Source organism: Anabrus simplex, chromosome 14, assembly GCF_040414725.1.
Source record: "Anabrus simplex isolate iqAnaSimp1 chromosome 14, ASM4041472v1, whole genome shotgun sequence".
NCBI classification, from domain to species: domain Eukaryota; kingdom Metazoa; phylum Arthropoda; class Insecta; order Orthoptera; family Tettigoniidae; genus Anabrus; species Anabrus simplex.
The window spans coordinates 44,469,644-44,489,517 of NC_090278.1; the positions used below are offsets into that span (position 1 = coordinate 44,469,644).

General features: G+C 40.1%; 1 protein-coding gene across 5 annotated transcripts in view; it reads left to right on the forward strand.

Annotated features, from left to right (window-relative positions):
* Positions 1 to 19,626, forward strand: part of LOC136885211 (gastrula zinc finger protein XlCGF7.1) — an 88,695-nt gene extending 69,069 nt beyond the window's left edge. For 2 of the 5 annotated variants that reach the window (XM_067157634.2, XM_067157633.2), the window contains exons 5-6: positions 2,524 to 2,630; positions 17,723 to 19,626. In XM_067157634.2, coding sequence (XP_067013735.2) covers positions 2,524 to 2,630; positions 17,723 to 18,527 — 912 coding nt within the window. In that variant the 3' untranslated portion in view covers positions 18,528 to 19,626. Of the gene's footprint in view, positions 1 to 2,523; positions 2,631 to 13,974; positions 14,099 to 17,722 lie in introns of all 5 variants that reach the window. The other 3 variants (XM_067157636.2, XM_067157637.2, XM_067157635.2) reach the window with 3 other exon arrangements.
* The last annotated feature ends 248 nt before the right edge of the window (positions 19,627 to 19,874 follow it).

The window sequence follows — 19,874 nt, forward strand, 5'->3', positions numbered from 1 at the left end:
ATGTGCCATCTTCTGGGCTAAATGGATTAAGCATATGACACACTGCTAACCAAAACAGACTCTTTGAAATGTGATTGTTAAGCCTTCATGGACTAAGCACAACCACAATACTATCCAAAACTCTTTGTTTCTTTTTCAAGGAAGTTTAGAGGTCTTTTCAAACACTTGATGCCAATGATAAGCACAAATTTGAAGTTTGATCCTCAGACTGGGGAAATTGGTATTAGTGACAGTAATGTAAATAGTTGACCTCTTTCATTCTCTCCCTCCCTTTTAACCATGACATGTCTCGATTGATAGAATGGACCACAAATATTAACCTCCAATTAAATGTGTGGCCAAGACCCAGCTTATTTGCATAGGTTACACAAAACTCCTGAAAACTGTTGATCTCTAATCCCTCCCAGGAAAAAATTCTAGATACATATATCCATTATTGTGACACCATTAACAATCTAGGTCTATTATTCAACAGAACCTTATCCTGGTCTGATCATACAACAAATGTGATCCAAAAAATTGTCTCAGCCATCTGTATTTTGAAATGTAACATGTCTCGTAGACCACATTTCATGTGAAAACTACTTGTTCAAAGTTGTATATTCTCAATAATTAACTATGGTTCAGTAGTATACAACGACTTATCTGAAACTTTGAACATAAAACTACAGAGAGTACAAAATGCTTGCTGTTACATGACAAATGCCAGGCGTGAGAACACATAACACCATGTTAAATACAGCTGCAAAGGTTGAAAATTCATGAACATTGGGAAATCTCGGTAGCTGTTGCCACGCACAAAATTTTCAAACTGAAGACCCCATCCTACCTTTATAATGCATTTAAACCTATGGAGTTGGTACATAACAGAAATAATAGGTTTACAAAACCTACCCTTCTAATTCCTGTCTATCGTACCACTAAATTTATCAAAGCCTTTGTTTTCACCGCATCACGTGCCGTTCATGCGTTTAATCTTCACCGTTTTGTAAATAACACTGACTGTACTCAAGTAAAGCAGTCCTTCCTCCTGGAGGAGTACACAAGTGGCTGAGATCAGGCATTCAGAAATGTGTATATTTCTTAGAGAATTCTTTTTCAATTTTTTCTTTAGATTCTTTAGACTGTTGTAATCTAGAATAATAAATAGGCTTAATTATTTACTTTCTTAGTTGTTATGTAATATATGTTTTAATTTTACTGGATTTGGTATCTGTATTTTAATTTTTTAAATTTAATGTTTAATTAAATATTTTAATATTATAAAAATGTAGTTAGTGTGTTCATAAACCTGTATTGTATTATATGAAGATGATATTTAAAGGGGCTTTTCAGCCTCAGTAAATTCAATTTCAATTTCCCTGCCCCTTTTTTAATCTCCTCAGGGCATTATGACATGCTACTAGCAGTTAGAGAGTTTTTGCCATGCTGATCGATCTTTTGCCAACTGCAAAGCTTCGAATAAAAACTTTCCAGACAGTGTCCTTGTTCGACCACCTCATTTCGCAAGTACCTGCCCCTGAAATCTCCCTGCTGGTGCCTTCCCTTCTACCACCATCTTCTCCATGGCTTCCTTCCTCCTTGAAATATGGCCAAAGTTCTCAACAATGCTCCATAAGAATCTCTTTGACTCCAGTCTTCGCAAGAACTGAAGAGTTGGTTCAGTGTTCCAACCAATAAATGTGCAGACCCACATTTCCAGTACTTCCCTCTCCTTCCTGTCTGCTGTCTTAACTGTTGATATCTGAATGTCATAATGTGGCAGTCGAAAAAATGAGCACATTCACCAGCTTCAGTTCCGTGTTCTTGGTGTTGGCCTTGTTTGCTGAGTTTGGCAGTCATGACACTGGCCAGAGCAAGGCAACTTTCAGCTTGTCAGTGCTGCCTTCTTAGCAGTTTCTTCACAGAAACCAGAAGTTGACAGGAAAGCGATGGTTTGAATAACTGCAATGAAAGACCTACTAACTTATAAACAGAAGATTGGTAACATTTGAGAAATGCACTGAAGCTCTTGTAGGTGTAATAATGAGATTCATCTGAGAAAATCCAAACTCACACTCACTGAGAATGTGGCACTCTCTTCACTGTGTTCATAGTAGGAAGAAGGGACATTAGAATTGTTTTATCCTTATGATAACACCACAAACCTAATTTGTCTATCAGGAAGCCAAATTGACTAGATAATAGCTTAATTTCTTTAAACAATTCTTGGACTAACTGACCAAGTGAAATACATTCCATAATAGAAATGCCCTTCCTGTCTTTCAGTAACAATAAAACATATTAAAAAAGCAAGAGAGTATTTTTTCATACTTGCCATTAAAATAGGTAACTAATTATTTTGTTCTCCTTCTTTGGGGCCCTAAAAATTTGGGGGTTGCATTCTCCAATGATCCCCCCAAAAAAGACTTCTGTTACTGTCTCTAGTAATAATAGTAATTGTTGCAGAAGCACAAGTGAAGGAGAGAGAATTGAGCATGAGATGATTGTGGTGAACTACAGTCTTGTATAATTTTGTTCCAGGATGATGATGATGATGATGATGATGATGATGATGATGATGGTGATGGTAATGACGACAACAATGATGGTGTAAATAAGAGCACAGTGGAATCAGGTCCCATTGATGAGTAAGTGTTGACTTTCTGCATGAAATTTAGCTGTAGAGTAGATTAAAACTAATAGGTGCCTTGTTGCCACATAATACATCTTCGCTATAGACTGCCATATCTTTCAAGCCTCTGTATATTAACTGAGCAAAACCATAACAAGCCTCATTTAGTTCTTTTACCATAATCACCCTATGTATCTTACCCTCCATGACGGACTTCATTCTTCTTCTAGGTAACCTAACATCCTCCATTAAAATTATATGACTTACATATGTGGCCCTCATCTTCTCATTCCAGGTGCCCTCCCACCTGTGTACCAGCAGTCATTCTCACAATGCTCAGCTTTCACTCTACAAGAAATCTGCAAGCACCCCATGTGATCTATTACGCTCGCTCCCAATCTGACATTCACTCCTCTACAAGAAGGACTGTTGTTTCCTCTGAGATCTGTAACCACCTTGATGTTATCTATTACGCTCGCTCCCAATCTGACATTCACTCTACAAGAAGGACTGTTGTTTCCTCTGAGATCTGTAACCACCTTGATGTTATCTATTACGCTCGCTCCCAATCTGACATTCACTCTACAAGAAGGACTGTTGTTTCCTCTGAGATCTGTAACCACCTTGATGTTATCTATTACGCTCACTCCTGATCTGACATTCACTCTACAAGAAGGACTGTTGTTTCCTCTGAGATTTGTAACCACCTTGATGTTATCTATTACACTCGCTCCCAATCTGACATTCACTCTACAAGGAGGACTGTTGTTTCCTCTGAGATCTCTAAGCACCTTCATGTGATCTATCATGCTTCCTTCTGATCTGACATTCACTCCTCTACAAGAAGGACTGTTGTTTCCTCTGAGATCTGTAAGCACCTTGATGTTATCTATTACGCTCGCTCCCAATCTGACATTCACTCTACAAGGAGGACTGTTGTTTCCTCTGAGATCTCTAAGCACCTTCATGTGATCTATCATGCTTCCTTCTGATCTGACATTCACTCCTCTACAAGAAGGACTGTTGTTTCCTCTGAGATCTGTAAGCACCTTGATGTGATCTATCACGCTCCCAATCTGACATTCACTCCTCTACAAGAAGGACTGTTGTTTCCTCTGAGATCTGCAAGCAGCTGGATGTGATCTATCATGCTCCGTCCTGATCTGACATTCACTCTACAAGGAGGACTGTTGTTTCCTCTGAGATCTGCAAGCAGCTGGATGTGATCTATCACGCTCCTGATCTGACATTCTTCTCTAATGCTGTCATTTTAGTCTGGGCAAGCTCATTTTCGTACCAGGTTTTTAGCACACCGAGTCATCCAAAGTGCTTACCACATGTCCATGCAACTTAGCCCTTCTCTTTCATATTATACCTTCATATAAATGATCCATGTATGCTATAAATAAGGTAAATGTCCAGATTGAACCAAGAACCCACTCTATCATCAGTTTTGAATGCCTCTGATTGTTGGTAATAATCTAATTATATACCGTTAGAGAATTTCTTCCCAACTCCAATCTCTCTCTCTCATGTCAAGAGATTCTCCCACTTGTAGACTGTAACATATTATGTTAATAGAGTTATTATTGGTAAGAAAACTTATCTGCGATACATCTACATTATAGAATAATTATGTTTTATCTCCATGTTTTTACTGGTTAGGCAAATGAATTTAAAAGTGTCACTTATTGTTAAATGCACAAGAACAAATTTGTGATATATTTTTTTTATATCATAGCATTGGGAATATTAAGATGCCTCTCTTTCTCACATTTACCAAATACCTGTATCGGGTGGGGGAATGGAGACAGAGAAATATGGCTCACTTTCCCACATTTGTGTTTGAATCATGTCTGGTTACAGTAGTATAAAATAAGCATAACATTGGTGTACATTTTATGCAGAATATATTTTTTGTTAAATTGTGAATATCTTTTAACAAACCTAAATACTGGAAAACCTTTGTAAATGGTTGTATAAAAATGAATGTGAACTGGTGAAAAGTGTGGAAAGAGGGTTCAAGCAGAAAACAGTCTTTTTTTTTTACTACATTTAGTTTCAGACTCAGCCAGTTTATAGCAGGATCAGAATTTGTTCTTGAAGTCCATGTTTTCACAAGACTGGTTTTACACATTACAGAATTTACGTAATAGTCTATGAGTTTTACAGAACAATACGGAACCATTAACAAATTTATGAACAGTGGCATTGCTTTGAAGTTGTAAACCTGTTGTGGCAGTTTTTGAAAACTGTAGGTATGATGCAGTTCCTATTCCTACCAATAGCAGAGAACAGAACATACTGTCCCTTCTTGAACTGCAATGTGTTCTGGCTACTGACAGAAAACTTACTCTTGGTATATTCATCATTAACTATAGTAAAACACCTCTCATTACTGAATTTCTGTGTTGTGCACAAATCCAACCAGAAAATTATTTTTTTTTTGGTACATGGAAATTCGGAAATGTATTTCTTCAGTACAACACAAAAGAGCAGTGATTGCTCCCCTAGCTGCTAGTCCTTCACACTAAGCAGTTTTTATTGCTTTAGCAGTCAGTTTATAAACTGTCAACTTTCTTGAATAGAAGGACACTACTGTATTGAATTTTGGACATCATAACAGAACATATAACTTCCATGGTTTTATCATTATTTTTTGTGCTAAGTGATTTCTCCTCCCTTCTCAGCAACACAAATATTGTGTTGTGTTACAGTCTCTCCTTTGTTTCCAAACGTAACACATTTTGGGCATTGTGCTTTCTTAGGCACAAATAAAGTTATGTTGAATTTGATTTTTAAAATCAATGGCCATATAGCCAAATTTTCTCTGCTGTTATTCCATCTGTATTACATTTCTGTCAGTCTGATGACTGATGCCAAACATTGCTTCTTGCTAGGGTTTTCAGAAAGAAAGCAGTGTGACCTCTTATTAGTTCTTTTCTGTTTCTGACTTGCCCTCAAAGATGTCTTGTCTCGTTTATCAGATTCAGATTGTTATATTAGTATAAAAATAATTCCCTCATTGCTGGATCATACACAGAGTATTTAAATAAAATCCAAGAAGAGCATCCAGCTGTAAAAACCCGATTATCGTTTTAAAAAGAGCATCTAGTTGTAAAACATATTCTTAATCCCAGTTCTTTGACGTCAAGAAGGGCAACCGGCCGTGAAGCAATAGTGTATCATGTAAGAGGCTAGATACTGCTATTTAAAATCCTAAAAGGGCATATGGTTGTAAACTAGATTCGTGCTATTTAAAATCTTGCGTCAGGAAGGGCACCCGGCTATAAAACAGATTTTTAATCCCGGTCCTGTTACGTTAGGAACTGCATCTAGCTGTTAAACAGGAGCTCCTAACATTTACAGTAGAGTTCGGGTGTGCTGGTACTGGGTTACTTCTTTTGTTGTTAACATAGCAGGTTCAATCTTTGTTCTGTATAAGCCGCTTAAAACACTGTCTTTGCAGTTGTATCTGTGTAGTCAGTCAGAGCGAGGTAAAGAATGCATGCGTTGACTGGAATTATACACTTGTCTTCCGGCTGTAGTAACCTTCAACAATCAGCGAGGACACTGCATGTATGATAAGACACTTGTAGCTCAAAGAGCATTTTCTCGGTCGTGTAGGTAATTCCTTCTAGCATTTAGCTGGTGTAAGTTCGAGAGATAAAATAATATGATTGTACAGAGAGGATAAAACCCAGTGCCAGCACATAGCCTACTCCTATCGATAGAGCCTGCACGGTGCCGGCACATAGGCTACTCCTGTGGAAGGAGCCTGCTCAAGGCTTAACGCCTCCATCAACAGCGTTATATGCCCTTACTTAATGCTGGCTTTTTGCACACCTTCTGGTTATTCGAAATTGTATACTACCATCTGCCCGAAGATGTAATATACAGCAGTAGGGAGAGGGTAAAACCCGGTGCAGGCACATAGCCTACTCCTCTCGAAGGAGCGTGCACAAGGCTTAACGCCCCCCATCCGACAGATGAATTACCCTCAACATCTTGTACCCGTAATCATTCTCGTTGCTTCGGGAGATAGCGGGTTTGAACCCCTACTGTCGGTAGCCTCAAAAAAGCAAATGCTAGGCGGGGGCCTGCACGATCGTTACAACTGTAATTACATGATCTGGCCGGATGACTTTCCTGATGGCATAAGTTGTCAGGAATTATATCGCGGTATCCATCATTGTGTCTGACTTGCGTGTATGATTTTTTTTTGATAGTTGCTTTACGTCGCACCGACACAGATAGGTCTTATGGCGACGATGGGACAGGAGAGGGCTAGGAGTGGGAAGGAAGCGGCCGTGGCCTTAATTAAGGTACAGCCCCAGCATTTGCCTGGTGTGAAACTGGGAAACCACAGAAAACCATTTTCAGGGCTGCCGACAGTGGGGTTCGAACCTACTATCTCCCGAATACTGGATACTGCCCGCACTTAAGCGACTGCAGCTATCGAGCTCGGTTTGCGTGTATGAAAAGTCATGCGTATTTTTTGCTGAGATGACATCCTACTTCCATTCGCCAGCTAGAGCAGAAACTCGCAGTACTGCGTCTATTTCGTCTTACAACTTGGAGGAGAATACATGTGTACATATAATTTATGATTCTTCATCCCCCTATTTTTTTAAACATGTAAATATGTAGTATCTCGCAACATTCTTATCTGTGTGTGTGTTTCAAAAAAAAAAGTAACGTGTATCAGTGTTCTAGTCGTGTTGCAATTACTAAGCGAGTGACCAAGCGAGTTGGCTACGCAGTGTGCTTTCTTGATTTTAGCATGACATATATCAGTGTATTTGCAATTACTAAGCGTCTTAGCAGTGCGGTGAACGAGTTAGCTACGCGGTATGGATTTTTTGATTTTCGCACTAAGCAAATCATTTGAAGTGTTGCCGAGTTAGCTACGCGATATGTGTACAGTGTATTTTTGATTTTCGTACTAGGCAAATCATTAAAGTTGTATCGTTTACTAAGCGAGATAGCTACGCGATATGTGCACAGTGTGTTTTGATTTTTACACTAGGTCAATCATTTAAGTTGTACATTTGCTCTGAACACATCAATCATTGTTCTAATCACTGTTGAAGATATCAACATCGATTTTAGTCTTGTTATGTTTCTTTTGTAATCCGCAAGTCTAAACATGCACAATAATGTTATCGCTGCACACTCTTGTCTTCACGATGCGGGTTCGATAAAGCTATGCCTTGACAGAGGAGGAGGAGGTGGAGGAGGAAGAGGAGGTGTCGAATAGTCTCCTTCAAGATAGTAGATGAGAGGTTAGGTTCGTGAATGCACTAATGTTTAATAATGATAGCTAACGGAATTTCAAATTATCCGCCACCACATGTTAAATGTATGTAGCTAAAGATAGCAGCACGGTGCTCAGTAGATTAAAGATAGCATCTAGATAGAATTTCAAATTGCCGCCACCACAATGTACCTAAAGAGTGCAGCACGGTGCTTTGTTGATTCAAGATGGCAGATGACAGCTGACGAAATTGCCTGCAAGAGGGCAGCACGGTGCTCCGTTGATTAAAGATGGCGGATGACAGCTGTCAAAAAAGCACGTGGCTTTGTTTACTGATTCAAATCTCGCGCTAGTGAGGATAAGTTGGCACCACTAAGGTTTAGGCCAGTCAAGACGAGAGCACTGAGGTTAGCGATGCGTTGTAGTCTGTCAAATAGCACGCGGCTATTAAAAAAGCACGTGGATTTGTTTACCAATTCAAATCTCACGCTAGTGTTTTTAAGTTGGCAGCATTGAGGTTTAGGCCCGTTAAGATGGCAGCAGTGAGGTTAGCGATGCGTTGTTGTCTGTCAAAAAGCACGTGGCTGTAAAAAACGTGGCTTTGTTTACTAATTCAAATTTCGCGCTACTTAGGTTAAGTTGGCAGCACTGAAGTTAGCGATGCATTGTTGTCGACGGGCGGAGGAGCGAGCCCCTGGGAAGGCCTCCCGGGAGGCTGAGGCGGCGGCCGAACCATCCAATTATACTACTGACAGGAAGGCATTGATAAACATCCTGCAAGATTTTGGAATGTACAATAAGACTAGAAACATCATCAAAGATACCAAATCAAAGGTTGAGTTTCAAGGTGAACTTTCCAAACCCTTTGATATCAAACTGGAGCTCAGCATGGGGATGGTTTATCACCTATTCTTTTTAATTGTGCTTTAGAAAATATCACCAGGGAATGGAGAAAAGTCCTTGAAGGAAAGGAAATTCAAAGTTGACTCAGTTTTAGGGGATCTAAAATTAGACTTCGTATAGATTGTCTGGCTTTTGCAGATGAACTTGCAATCCTAGTACTGTCCGTTGAAGCAGCTGAGCAACAGATCGACAGGCAAGCAAAATAGGTCTCAAAGTCTCAACTCAGCCAATATTAAGGACGATCCATTTAAGATAAAATCAACACAGGGTGGTGTTCAAAAGGTTGAAGCTTTCAAATATTTAGGATAATGGCTAGATGTGAAGAACAATGAAAACCAGGGCGTGGAGGCGAAATTAATTAAAATGAAGGCTTTTGAGACCACTCGTACGGAGTTAAGATCCAACACTACCAGACAGTTGTAAGACAAGAAGTTTTATAAGCATCAGAAACACTGAACTTGAGAAATAAAACATCAAAATGAGAAACTAGAACGAAGGACAGGGAGAAAGATCTCAGGATGCATTGAAAAAGGAAGGAACATGGAAGCTCAGAAAAAATGAGGAAGTGCATAACAAGGTGGGCAAAGTAACTGAGGAAAAGGAGGGTGACATTCTTCGGCCATGTGTTCCGTATGATGTAACAGACCCTAACACAAGCTTGGCTGATGATCTGATGCTGAGTGGGATAATAGAGCAAGGTGTCCTAGACATATAATCTTTTAACAAAAAATCCAAGATTGGAGGGTAGCTGAAGATGAGGTCAAATGACTTCCCTGGTCAGAGGACAGATGTGGGCGAGGATATGTAAAAATGGTTGGAAACTTGAGTAAACGTAGTCCAATGAGGCCATAACATACATACATACATACATACATACATACATTACATACATACATACATACATACATACATACATACATACATTATCATTATAGACTGTTATACCTTTCAGCGTTCAGTCTGCAAGCCTCTGAATTTACTAAACGTCGCCACAATCCTCCATTTTCAACTAGTGTTGTGGCCTCATTTAGTTCTATACCTCTTATCCTTAAATCGTTAGAAACCGAGTCTAGCCATCGTCGTCTTGGTCTATCCCTACTTCTCTTACCCTCCACAGCAGAGTCCATTATTCTCCTAGGTAACCTATCCTCCTCCATTCGCCGCACATGACCCCACCACCGAAGCTGGTTTATGCGTACAGCTTCATCCATCAAGTTCATTCGTAAATTAGCCTTTATCTCCTCATTCTGAGTACCATCCTGCCATTGTTCCCACCTGTTAGTACCAGCAATCATTCTTGCTACTTTCATGTCTGTTACTTCTAACTTATGAATAAGATATCCTGAGTCCACCCAGCTTTCGCTCCCGTAAAGCAAAGTTGGTCTGAAAACAGACCGATGTAAAGATAGTTTCGTCTGGGAGCTGACTTCCTTCTTACAGAATACTGCTGATCGCAACTGCGAGCTCACTGCATTAGCTTTACGACACCTTGATTCAATCTCACTTACTATATTACCATCCTGGGAGAATACACAACCTAAATACTTGAAATTATCGACCTGTTCTAGCTTTGTATCACCAATCTGACATTCAATTCTGTTGAATTTCTTACCTACTGACATCACTTTAGTCTTCGAGAGGCTAATTTTCATACCATACTCATTGCACCTATTTTCAAGTTCCAAGCAGGCTTTCGGCACAATCTGACATTAAGACCAAGTCGTCAGCATAGGCCAGACTGCTTATTACATTTCCACCTAACTGAATCCCTCCCTGCCATTTTATACCTTTCAGCAGATCATCCATGTAAACTACGAACAGCAAAGGTGAAAGATTACAGCCCTGTCTAACCCCTGTAAGTACCCTGAACCAAGAACTCATTCTACCATCAATTCGCGCTGAAGCCCAATTGTCAGCATAAATACCTTTGATTGATTTTAATAATCTACCTTTAATTCCATAGTCCCCCAGTATAGCGAACATCTTCTCCCTCGGTACCCTGTTGTATGCTTTCTGTAGATCTACGAAACATAAACACAACTGCCTATTCCTCTCGTAGCATTTTTCAATTACCTGGCACATACTGAAAATCTGATCCTGACAGTCTCTCTGTGGTCTGAAACCACACTGGGTTTCATCCAACTTCCTCTCAACGACTGATCGCACCCTCCCTTCCAAGATGCCAGTGAATAATTTCCCTGGTATACTAGTCAATGAGATACCTCGATAGTTGTTGCAATCCTTCCTGTTCCCTTGCTTATAGATAGGTGCAATTACTGCTTTTGTCCAATCTGAAGGTACCTTACCAACAATCCATGCTAATTTTACTACTCTATGAAGCCATTTCATCCCTGCCTTCCCACTATACTTCACCATTTCAGGTCTAATTTCATCTATTCCTGCTGCTTTATGACAATGGAATTTATTGACCATCCTGTCCACTTCCTCTAGCATAATTTTACCATCATCATTTTCCTCCTCCTCATGAGCTTGGCTGTTTGCAACACCACAAGGATGATTTCCTTTTACATTGAGAAGATGTTCAAAATATTCCCTCCACCTCTCCAGTGATTCCCTGGGATCTATTATGAGTTCACATGAATTACTCAAAACACTGTTCATTTCCTTTTTCCCTCCCTTCCTAAGATTCACTGTCCAGAAAGGTTTCCCTGCTGCTTGACGTAGCCTTTCCAGGTTGTTACCAAAATCTTCCCATGACTTCTTTTTGGATTCAACAACTATTTGTTTCGCTCTTTTTCTTTCATCTCCGTACAAATCCCTGTCTGCCTCGGCCCTTGTTTGGAGCCATTTCTGATAAGCCTTCTTTTTACGGTTACAAGCTGCTCTCATTTCATAATTCCACCAAGATGTTCGCCTTTTCCCATCCTTACACACAGTTGTTCCTAGGCATTCCCTTGCTGTTTCTACTATAGCATCCCTGTATGCCACCCATTCACTTTCTATATCCTGAACCCGCTTACTGTCTACTGATCGAAACTTCTCACTAATCATATCCATGTACTTCTGTCTAATTTCCTTGTCCTGGAGATTTTCTACCCTTATTCTTTTGCAGACAGATTTCACTTTCTCTACCCTAGGCCTAGAGATACTTAGTTCACTACAGATCAGATAGTGGTCTGTATCATCGAAAAATCCGCGCAAAACTCGTACATTCCTAACAGATTTCCTGAATTTGAAGTCTGTTAAGATATAGTCTATTTATGGATCTGGTACCCCTAGCCTCCCATGTGTAGCGGTGAATAGCCTTATGCTTCAAGAATGTATTCGTAACAGCTAAACCCATACTAGCACAGAAGTCCAGCAAACGCTTCCCATTCCCATTAGCTTCCATATCTTCTCCACATTTACCAATCACCCTTTCGTATCCTTCAGTTCTATTCCCAACTCTCGCATTGAAATCGCCCATTAGCACTATTCTATCCTTGCTGTTGACCCTGACCACGATGTCACTCAATGCTTCATAAAACTTGTCAACTTCATCCTTATCTGCACCCTCACATGGTGAATACACGGACACAGTTCTAGTCCTAATTCCTGCAACTGACAAATCTACCCACATCATTCGCTCATTTACGTGCCTAACAGAAACTATGTTGCGTGCAATGGTATTCCTGATAAAGAGCCCTACCCCAGACTCTGCCCTTCCCTTTCTAACACCCATCAAGTACACTCTATAATCTCCTATCTCTTCCTCGTTATCTCCCCTTACCCAAATATCACTTACTCCTAGCACATCCAAATGCATCCTCTTTGCTGACTCAGCCAGTTCTACTTTCTTTCTTCCATAAGCTCCATTAATATTGATAACTCCCCATCGAATTCCATTTTGTTCGCCAAGTTGTTTCCAAGGAGTCCCTCGCCTGTCAAATGGGAGTGGGACTCCATTACTCCCATAGGTCCGAGGCTTGCTTAAAGTGTTCTGAGCTCGGTAAATTCATGAAGCAGGATGCTACCCTACCTGCACATAGTTCAAGTGAGGATCTCTCTTCTAACAATTCTAACCAGTGAATTGTATAGTCCTAGCCGCCTGAGCACAAGGAGGGACACGACTCAGATTAAGTCCGAGATGCCCACACCCATTCCATAGCAACTGGTATCCCGACTCTCAGGACCACTTACTAGGCCACTCAGCCGTTGCCCATGGTTCACGAACTAGGACGTGACTACAGTAATCCACAAACATGAACCATAAGAGGCCGTAACAATGTTAAAAATATTAAATCCTAATCAAATGTCTTATCAAAACACCTCAGTGTTCTTATTAATATAAAAATATCCTTTGCAGTATATATGATTTTGGCTGTGAGACATGGATGACTAAGTGGCTGAATGTCACAGATGAGGCAGTCTCTGTCTTACTGCACCATGCACTTTGATGATGATCAATAACCCGTAAACCGGTCTCAGTGGCCCAAGTTGGCAGGTTCGGCCAGTCTGGTTTTTATCGGCCCCCTCTCTGTAGATTTACTGGCATGTCACAGCTGATGACCTTAGATGTTAGGCCCCTTTAAACAACAAGCAAGCAAAATTGCAGCATTTTGGCGTCTCTGAAAACCATACAAGTGGAGCGTAAAACCAATAACATTACTTATTACTAGCAAATGTACCCCTGCTTCGCTCTACGGTAGGTATTCTACACTGTATACGGATATAGAAGTAAATTACTGTACATGAAGTGAATAGGATTTTTTAAATTGCACGTGTCTTGGCGTTATCCGAGAAACAGCATAGGGAGGTCCGCAGACGTTGTTTCCACTGTAAAGTGCGAGTTGCGGAGTTGTGATAATGAGAGGTCCACTTGTCTACTGCAATTCACTATGCGTAACATCAGTCACATTTTCATGGGTAAATTTGTTTATAATCTGGGGCACCCTTGCAAGCGAGCACCTTTGCCTAATGCCAAAGATAATCAGGTGAAGGAGTTTTGAAAAAATTGCACGTTCCCTTGCCTTCTGCTAGTCAAATCAAGAAGGAAATTATTCATTACAATGGTACACAGGAGTTGGAGGAGGACCCCATTCCTACTGCCAGTTAAAGTCGATGTAGCGAGTACTGATTACAATAGCAGACGCCCTCCTGCTGACAGTCACTATTGATTTGTAGATCGCCAAAAATCGACTTCAATGAATAAATATAGATCCACATACGGAAGTATATGCATGTTCACCTTCATTTACAGAATAACTGCTGCTAAACGGTGCATCATATCGAAGAACGGATTGTACGATAAGGCGCCTCTGGCCTCATTTACCGATCTAAATGGCTGGCCCTATGATATTTCCTCGTACCTCATCTATTTAAAGGTAAGATTATTTTAGAACCGTTGAATTGGGTGAAATTTGTGTAAGGTTTTCCCACAGTGAATTACTTTTCAGATACCTATGCGACAGCTTCAAACATAGAATTCGGCTTGCATGTGGCTACTGGGTGGGCCAATATTCGTGTAGAATTTGATCATCCTATCATTCCTGTAAGTGATTCAAACCGTCAATTATACGTGTACAAAGTGCAAAATTTAGGTAAATCCAGAAGTAGAGCCAAATTTAAAATATAAGCGATAGGGATACGGCAAGAAGTATTAGAACCAAAGTTGTAGATCACTCCAAATTGAACCTAGATTGTGCCATCCGTTTTGTGATACGACTTACCGTTTAGCCACCAAATACCTCAAGAGGGAGGTCTACACTGTCATTAAAATTGCCTCCATATTTCGATATTTTTCGGGGGTAAAAAGTAAAAAATTTAAATATCTAGTAAATTTTCTGTCGGTTACAGAGTAAAAGCTATAATTTTGACAAATTTCAATTTTCTAACTCGTATGGCAGAATGTGGGGAGGGGTAAAAATTAGGACTTTCAGGAAACGTTTAAGCCCATGAAACCTATAGGTTATCGTTCTGGATAATATAACCAACTGTGTTCTAATACAGCGTGTTCCCCTCAGAGAATTTTGATAATTTTCGATTTTTCTAGGGATCCTGAAGTCATCAGCTTGTCTGGAACCAAGTTTTAGGTTTCTAGGATGCTTGGTGTTGTCTCATTAATTCACATCTGTTTTAATTTTTTATCTTAATTCATATATATATATAGTACAGTATATATAGACCACTCTAAACTGACTTCCATTTATTAATATGGATTATATTTCACCCGCTTCCGTAGTGGGTCTAGGAACGTCTTACTCCCACGGTATATTTTCCAGGTAGTAAGTCATACTGGTACACACACGCGTCCATTATCTCGGTCATTTTGGACAATTTATATTTTCACCCTTTCTCACCCCCTATGCCAAAGGGGGCTGAAGTTGGACTTTAAAAATTCCGGAATGTTACTATTCATCTCAGCGACCCGGAGAACTATGGATTCACCTCTATTTTCGATTATTTTGATATCTCAATCCCCCACGCCCCCATCCCAAAGGGGGATGAACATGGGCTTATAAAATATCTCGAGTCTCACTATTCATCTCAGTATATATCACACTCTCATCGCCCCCCCACCCCGACCGTGGCTCAACTTGGATTTTAAAATATTCTGGAGTGTCACTTTTCATCTCAGCGACTCCAAAAGTATGGATTTGCTCGCATTCGGGAGACAGTGGGTTCGAACCCAACTACTGGCAGCATTGACGATGGTTTTCCGTGGTTTCGAAGTGTTCACACCAGGCAAATGCTGGAGGTGTACCAATTAGGACCACAGCCTCTTCCTTCCCATTCGTAGGCCTTTCCTGTCCAATCATCGCCATAAGACCTGCCTGTGTTGGTGTGACGTAAAGCAAATAGAAAAAATAAGCATGGATTTGACACTATTTTAGATGATTTTTGTACCTCAGATTCCTCGCACCCCCACCCCTAAGGGCTCCTGGGGTGTGTTACCCCACGTGGTTTGTCTCCTGATACTAAAAGTCTGTAGTGTCACAATATATCTCAGCGACCCCGAAAACTATGGATTCGACACTACTTTCGATGATTTGTATATCTAACCACCCTCGCCCCCCCTTCCCGCCCCAAAGGATTCCTGGGCTGTCTTACCCCCACGTGGTTTGTCTCCCGATACTAAGAATCCGGAGTGTACAATTTACCTCGGCGGCCCTGAAAACTATCTATTCGACACTATTTTCGAATTATTTTATATATCACACTCCCATCGCCCCCACCCCCACCCCGAAGGTGGCTGAACTTGGATTTTTTAAAATTCCGGAGTGTCAGTATTCATCTCAGCGACCCCCAAAAGTATGGATTCGACACCACTTTTGATGATTTTTATATCTCAGCCCCTCACACCCCCACCCCTATGGTTTCCTAAGATGTATTACCCCCACATGTTTTGTCTCATGATATTAAAAATCTGTAGTGTCACTATTCATCTCAGCGACCCCGAAAACTATGGAGTCGACACTATTTTCCATTATTTTATATATCACCCCCCTCGCCCCCACCCCAAAGGGGGCTGAACTTGGAGTTGAAAAATCCGGAGTGTCTCTATTCATCTTAGAGACCCCGAAAAGTATGGATTCGATACTATTTTCGTTAATTTTTTAATCTGACTCACCTCGCCCCCCACCTCTATAGGTGTTCGGGGTGTCTTACCCGCATGCGTCTTGTCTCCTAATACTAAGTCATAAGTGTACCAAGTTTGGTTTAAATTGCTCCAGGAGTTTAGGAGGATATGTGTTATTTACATACCCACACACATACATCCATTTTTATTAGTAAGATAAGACTCGATTATTTTTATATATCATCCCCTTCGCCCCCCACCCAAAAGGGGGCTGAACTTGCACTTTTTAAAATCTGGAATAACACTATTCAGCTCAGAGACCCTGAAATCTATGGATTCGACACTGTTTTTAATTATTTCTATACCTTAACCCCCATTCGCTCCCCACCTAAAAGTTATTAGATTATTTTCATATCTCGCCCCCTTCGCCTCCCACCCCAAAGCGGGCTGAACTTGCACTTTTTTAAAATCTGGAGTATTACTATTCATCTCAGAGACTCTGAAATCTATGGATTCGACACGTTTTAAATTATTTCTATATCTCACCCCCCCTTTTGCTCCCCCCCTAAAAGGGGGCTGAACTTGGACTTCAAGAAATTCTGGAATATTACTTTTCAACTCAGTGACCCCGAAAACTAGGAATTCGACACAATTTTCAATTATTTTTATACCTAACCTCCCCTGATCCCCTGCCGTATGGGCGCTAGGGATGGCTTACCCTCACAGTGCTCGTCTCCCGATAGTAAGTAATACGTGTACAAGTTTGGTTGAAGTAGCTCCAGTGGTTTAGGAGAAGATGTGTCATATACACACACACCCACACACATACATCCATTTTTATACATAGTAAGATACAGGAAAATGTGTTATCTTCTTTTCAAAAGTTTTTGAATGCTAGACTTTAAACATTCTCATTATAAATTTGCATTAAACCATTGTTTTCAAAGTTACTTCCAAGGATTTTAACATTTAGAATTTATACAATTTTGTTCCAAAACCAGCAGTTATATTAACAATGTGACTTTCAATTGTTATGATATCTGCTCTGTCAGAGGACAAAGAAAATTCGAAATTTTGAAATTAAGAGTCAAATTACGAGAAAATATATTGTAACAGATACTTATCTTGAAAACTATAGATTTTGCAATGTTAATGGTTCTGAAAAACTCCTATTTTGGGGAATGTAGATGTGGCATACTGGAGTAGGGTTGAACGTCCACTAACTCTGATCACATAACATGAGAAAACCTTCTGATTCATAACTTAGTCAGTTTTAGATATATCTGAAAATTCCTTCATACATGTAAAGGTTAATGTTGTAAAAAATAAAATATTGATTATGTCTTTTACCCTGCATGATTGTCCCTCTCTGCCATATTCTTAATATTTTCCTGGCTTCTTGACTTTAATTGTAATGCTTCCTTTACAGAGATGGTGGTGATTTAGCAGAATCTTGGATGCGAGAGAAGTTTTGTAAGTGTCCGTACTGTGGTGAGGAAGTACCTGAGGCATCTTCATTGAAGCTCCACATACTTTCCTCTCACCCTGGCAAGAAGCCTTATGGATGTCCAGAGTGTAAACGGGGTTTCGAGCGCTGGGTGTTCTTGAATAAGCATATGCGTAAACATTACGCTGAGCAGCCTTGCTGCCATGTATGTCTTAAAATATTTGATGCTCCTTATAAGCTTAAGGACCACATGGCAAGTCACACAGGAGAGAAGAGGCATGAATGTCCAGTATGCAAGAAGATGTTCTACAAGAAATCTAACCTAAATCAACATTTGAAAGTACACACTAACGAGCGTGCCTTCACCTGTAATGAGTGTGGCCAGGCCTTCAGATACGCCAAAGGATTAAAGAGACACAAGTTGACACACACTTCAGAAAAGCCTTATCAGTGTGATGAATGTGAACAGGCCTTCACCCAGCGTCAGAATTTACTTCGTCACAAATCTCTACATAAAGGTGGTAAGAATTTTGTCTGCGAGCAATGTGGAAAAGGGTTTGCTATTCAGTTGTATTTAGACAGGCATGTAGCGATACATGATAAAGATTCTGTTATTTACACTTGTCTTCATTGTAAGAAAACGTTTGAGAATAAAGCCAGGTTTGCTCGGCACACGCGGCTTCACACTGCAAAGAAGGTGTACTCCTGCGATCAATGCAATGAGACGTTTGGGAAGCGTTATCAACTGGAAGTCCACGTGAGCAAACATAATGTTGCAGGGGTTTAGCTATTCCACTCTCTGCCAGAGAATCTTGGCAACCCCAAAGAACAGTCATGTTGGTATTCCTAGGACCCTACACAAATGTGACATTCAAACGGTGTTCAGGTGTGCTTTGCTTGACATTCTATTACAGTATTTTTACCACTGCATTACTATCAGTGGACATGAAATCTTGATGAATGAAGTCCTGTAAATAATTTTTATGCATCACATATTTGCTTATAGTGGAAGCCATATATATTTGGCACTAAAACAAACAGTATATCTAGCAATACTTCTTGAAATTATACAGTTTGTATAGTTCTGAACATGATAAGCCATAGTCAGTTCATCCCTTCTTATTCGCAGTTACAAGACACCACCAGATTTGGAGCTACAAAAACAACTGCATGCTCTGACAGGATGGATAGCAACTTCTCTTATCGACATCTGACAGGAGTCAGATATCAGTGGTTAATCCAAAAGGAATCATGCCGTTCAATGGGTGATTTATCTCTGGAATGTCATCTGCCAAATGTGGACATCCAGCTCATTTCAGCTGAGCATTTGTCATCATTTAAATATTAGTTTTCTACAAAGATGGGTTGGTTTTAATGGATCCTGTTAATATTTTATTATCTCTGGAGACATTTCAAGTCAGTAGTTTATTCAACTCCTGCATTCACTGCTGATGTTCTGAGACAGTGATGTGATATTGTTTCCAGCAGTATGCAACCAAAGTATGCAATGGAAGTTCAGATGATACATTGACACCGGAGGAGACATAACTAGCTTAATTGCATCACTTCTTTGCTAACAATGAAGTGGTAGGTCCATGTTATTAGAAATGTGTCCCTGACACCAATTTACATCACATTTGAACTTTTGGTCAGATACACTTCATAGATTAATCTAGTTTATTAGTGTGCTCGGATATCAATTGTATTTTGTTAAATATTTACAGGAGCTTTGTCACAGACAATAGTATCATAACTATATGTATTAATATAAGTTGTGAGATTTCATGCCAAATATAATAGGAAAATGTGTTAGGTTGCATTATTGATGTATGGGCGCATTTATTCTCTTTGTCTTTGAATATAAATGTAAGTAAACATAATATATTTGAAAGCGTCAGTGATGAAGGTGTCCACTGCATGTCCAGGAGCTCAGAAATTGTGAGCTGAGTCTCGTTTACTTGTGTCGGCCTCCTTTCCTATCCAAACTCAACTGTTGATGGCGGAACAGGCTTGCATTGCTTCCACTTACTTGGGTCGGCTTCCTTTCCTATCCAAACTCAGCTGTTGATGGCGGAACAGTTGAGTATTGCTTCCACTTATTTGTGTGGTGTGGCGTGCCAAAAATCGAAGAAGA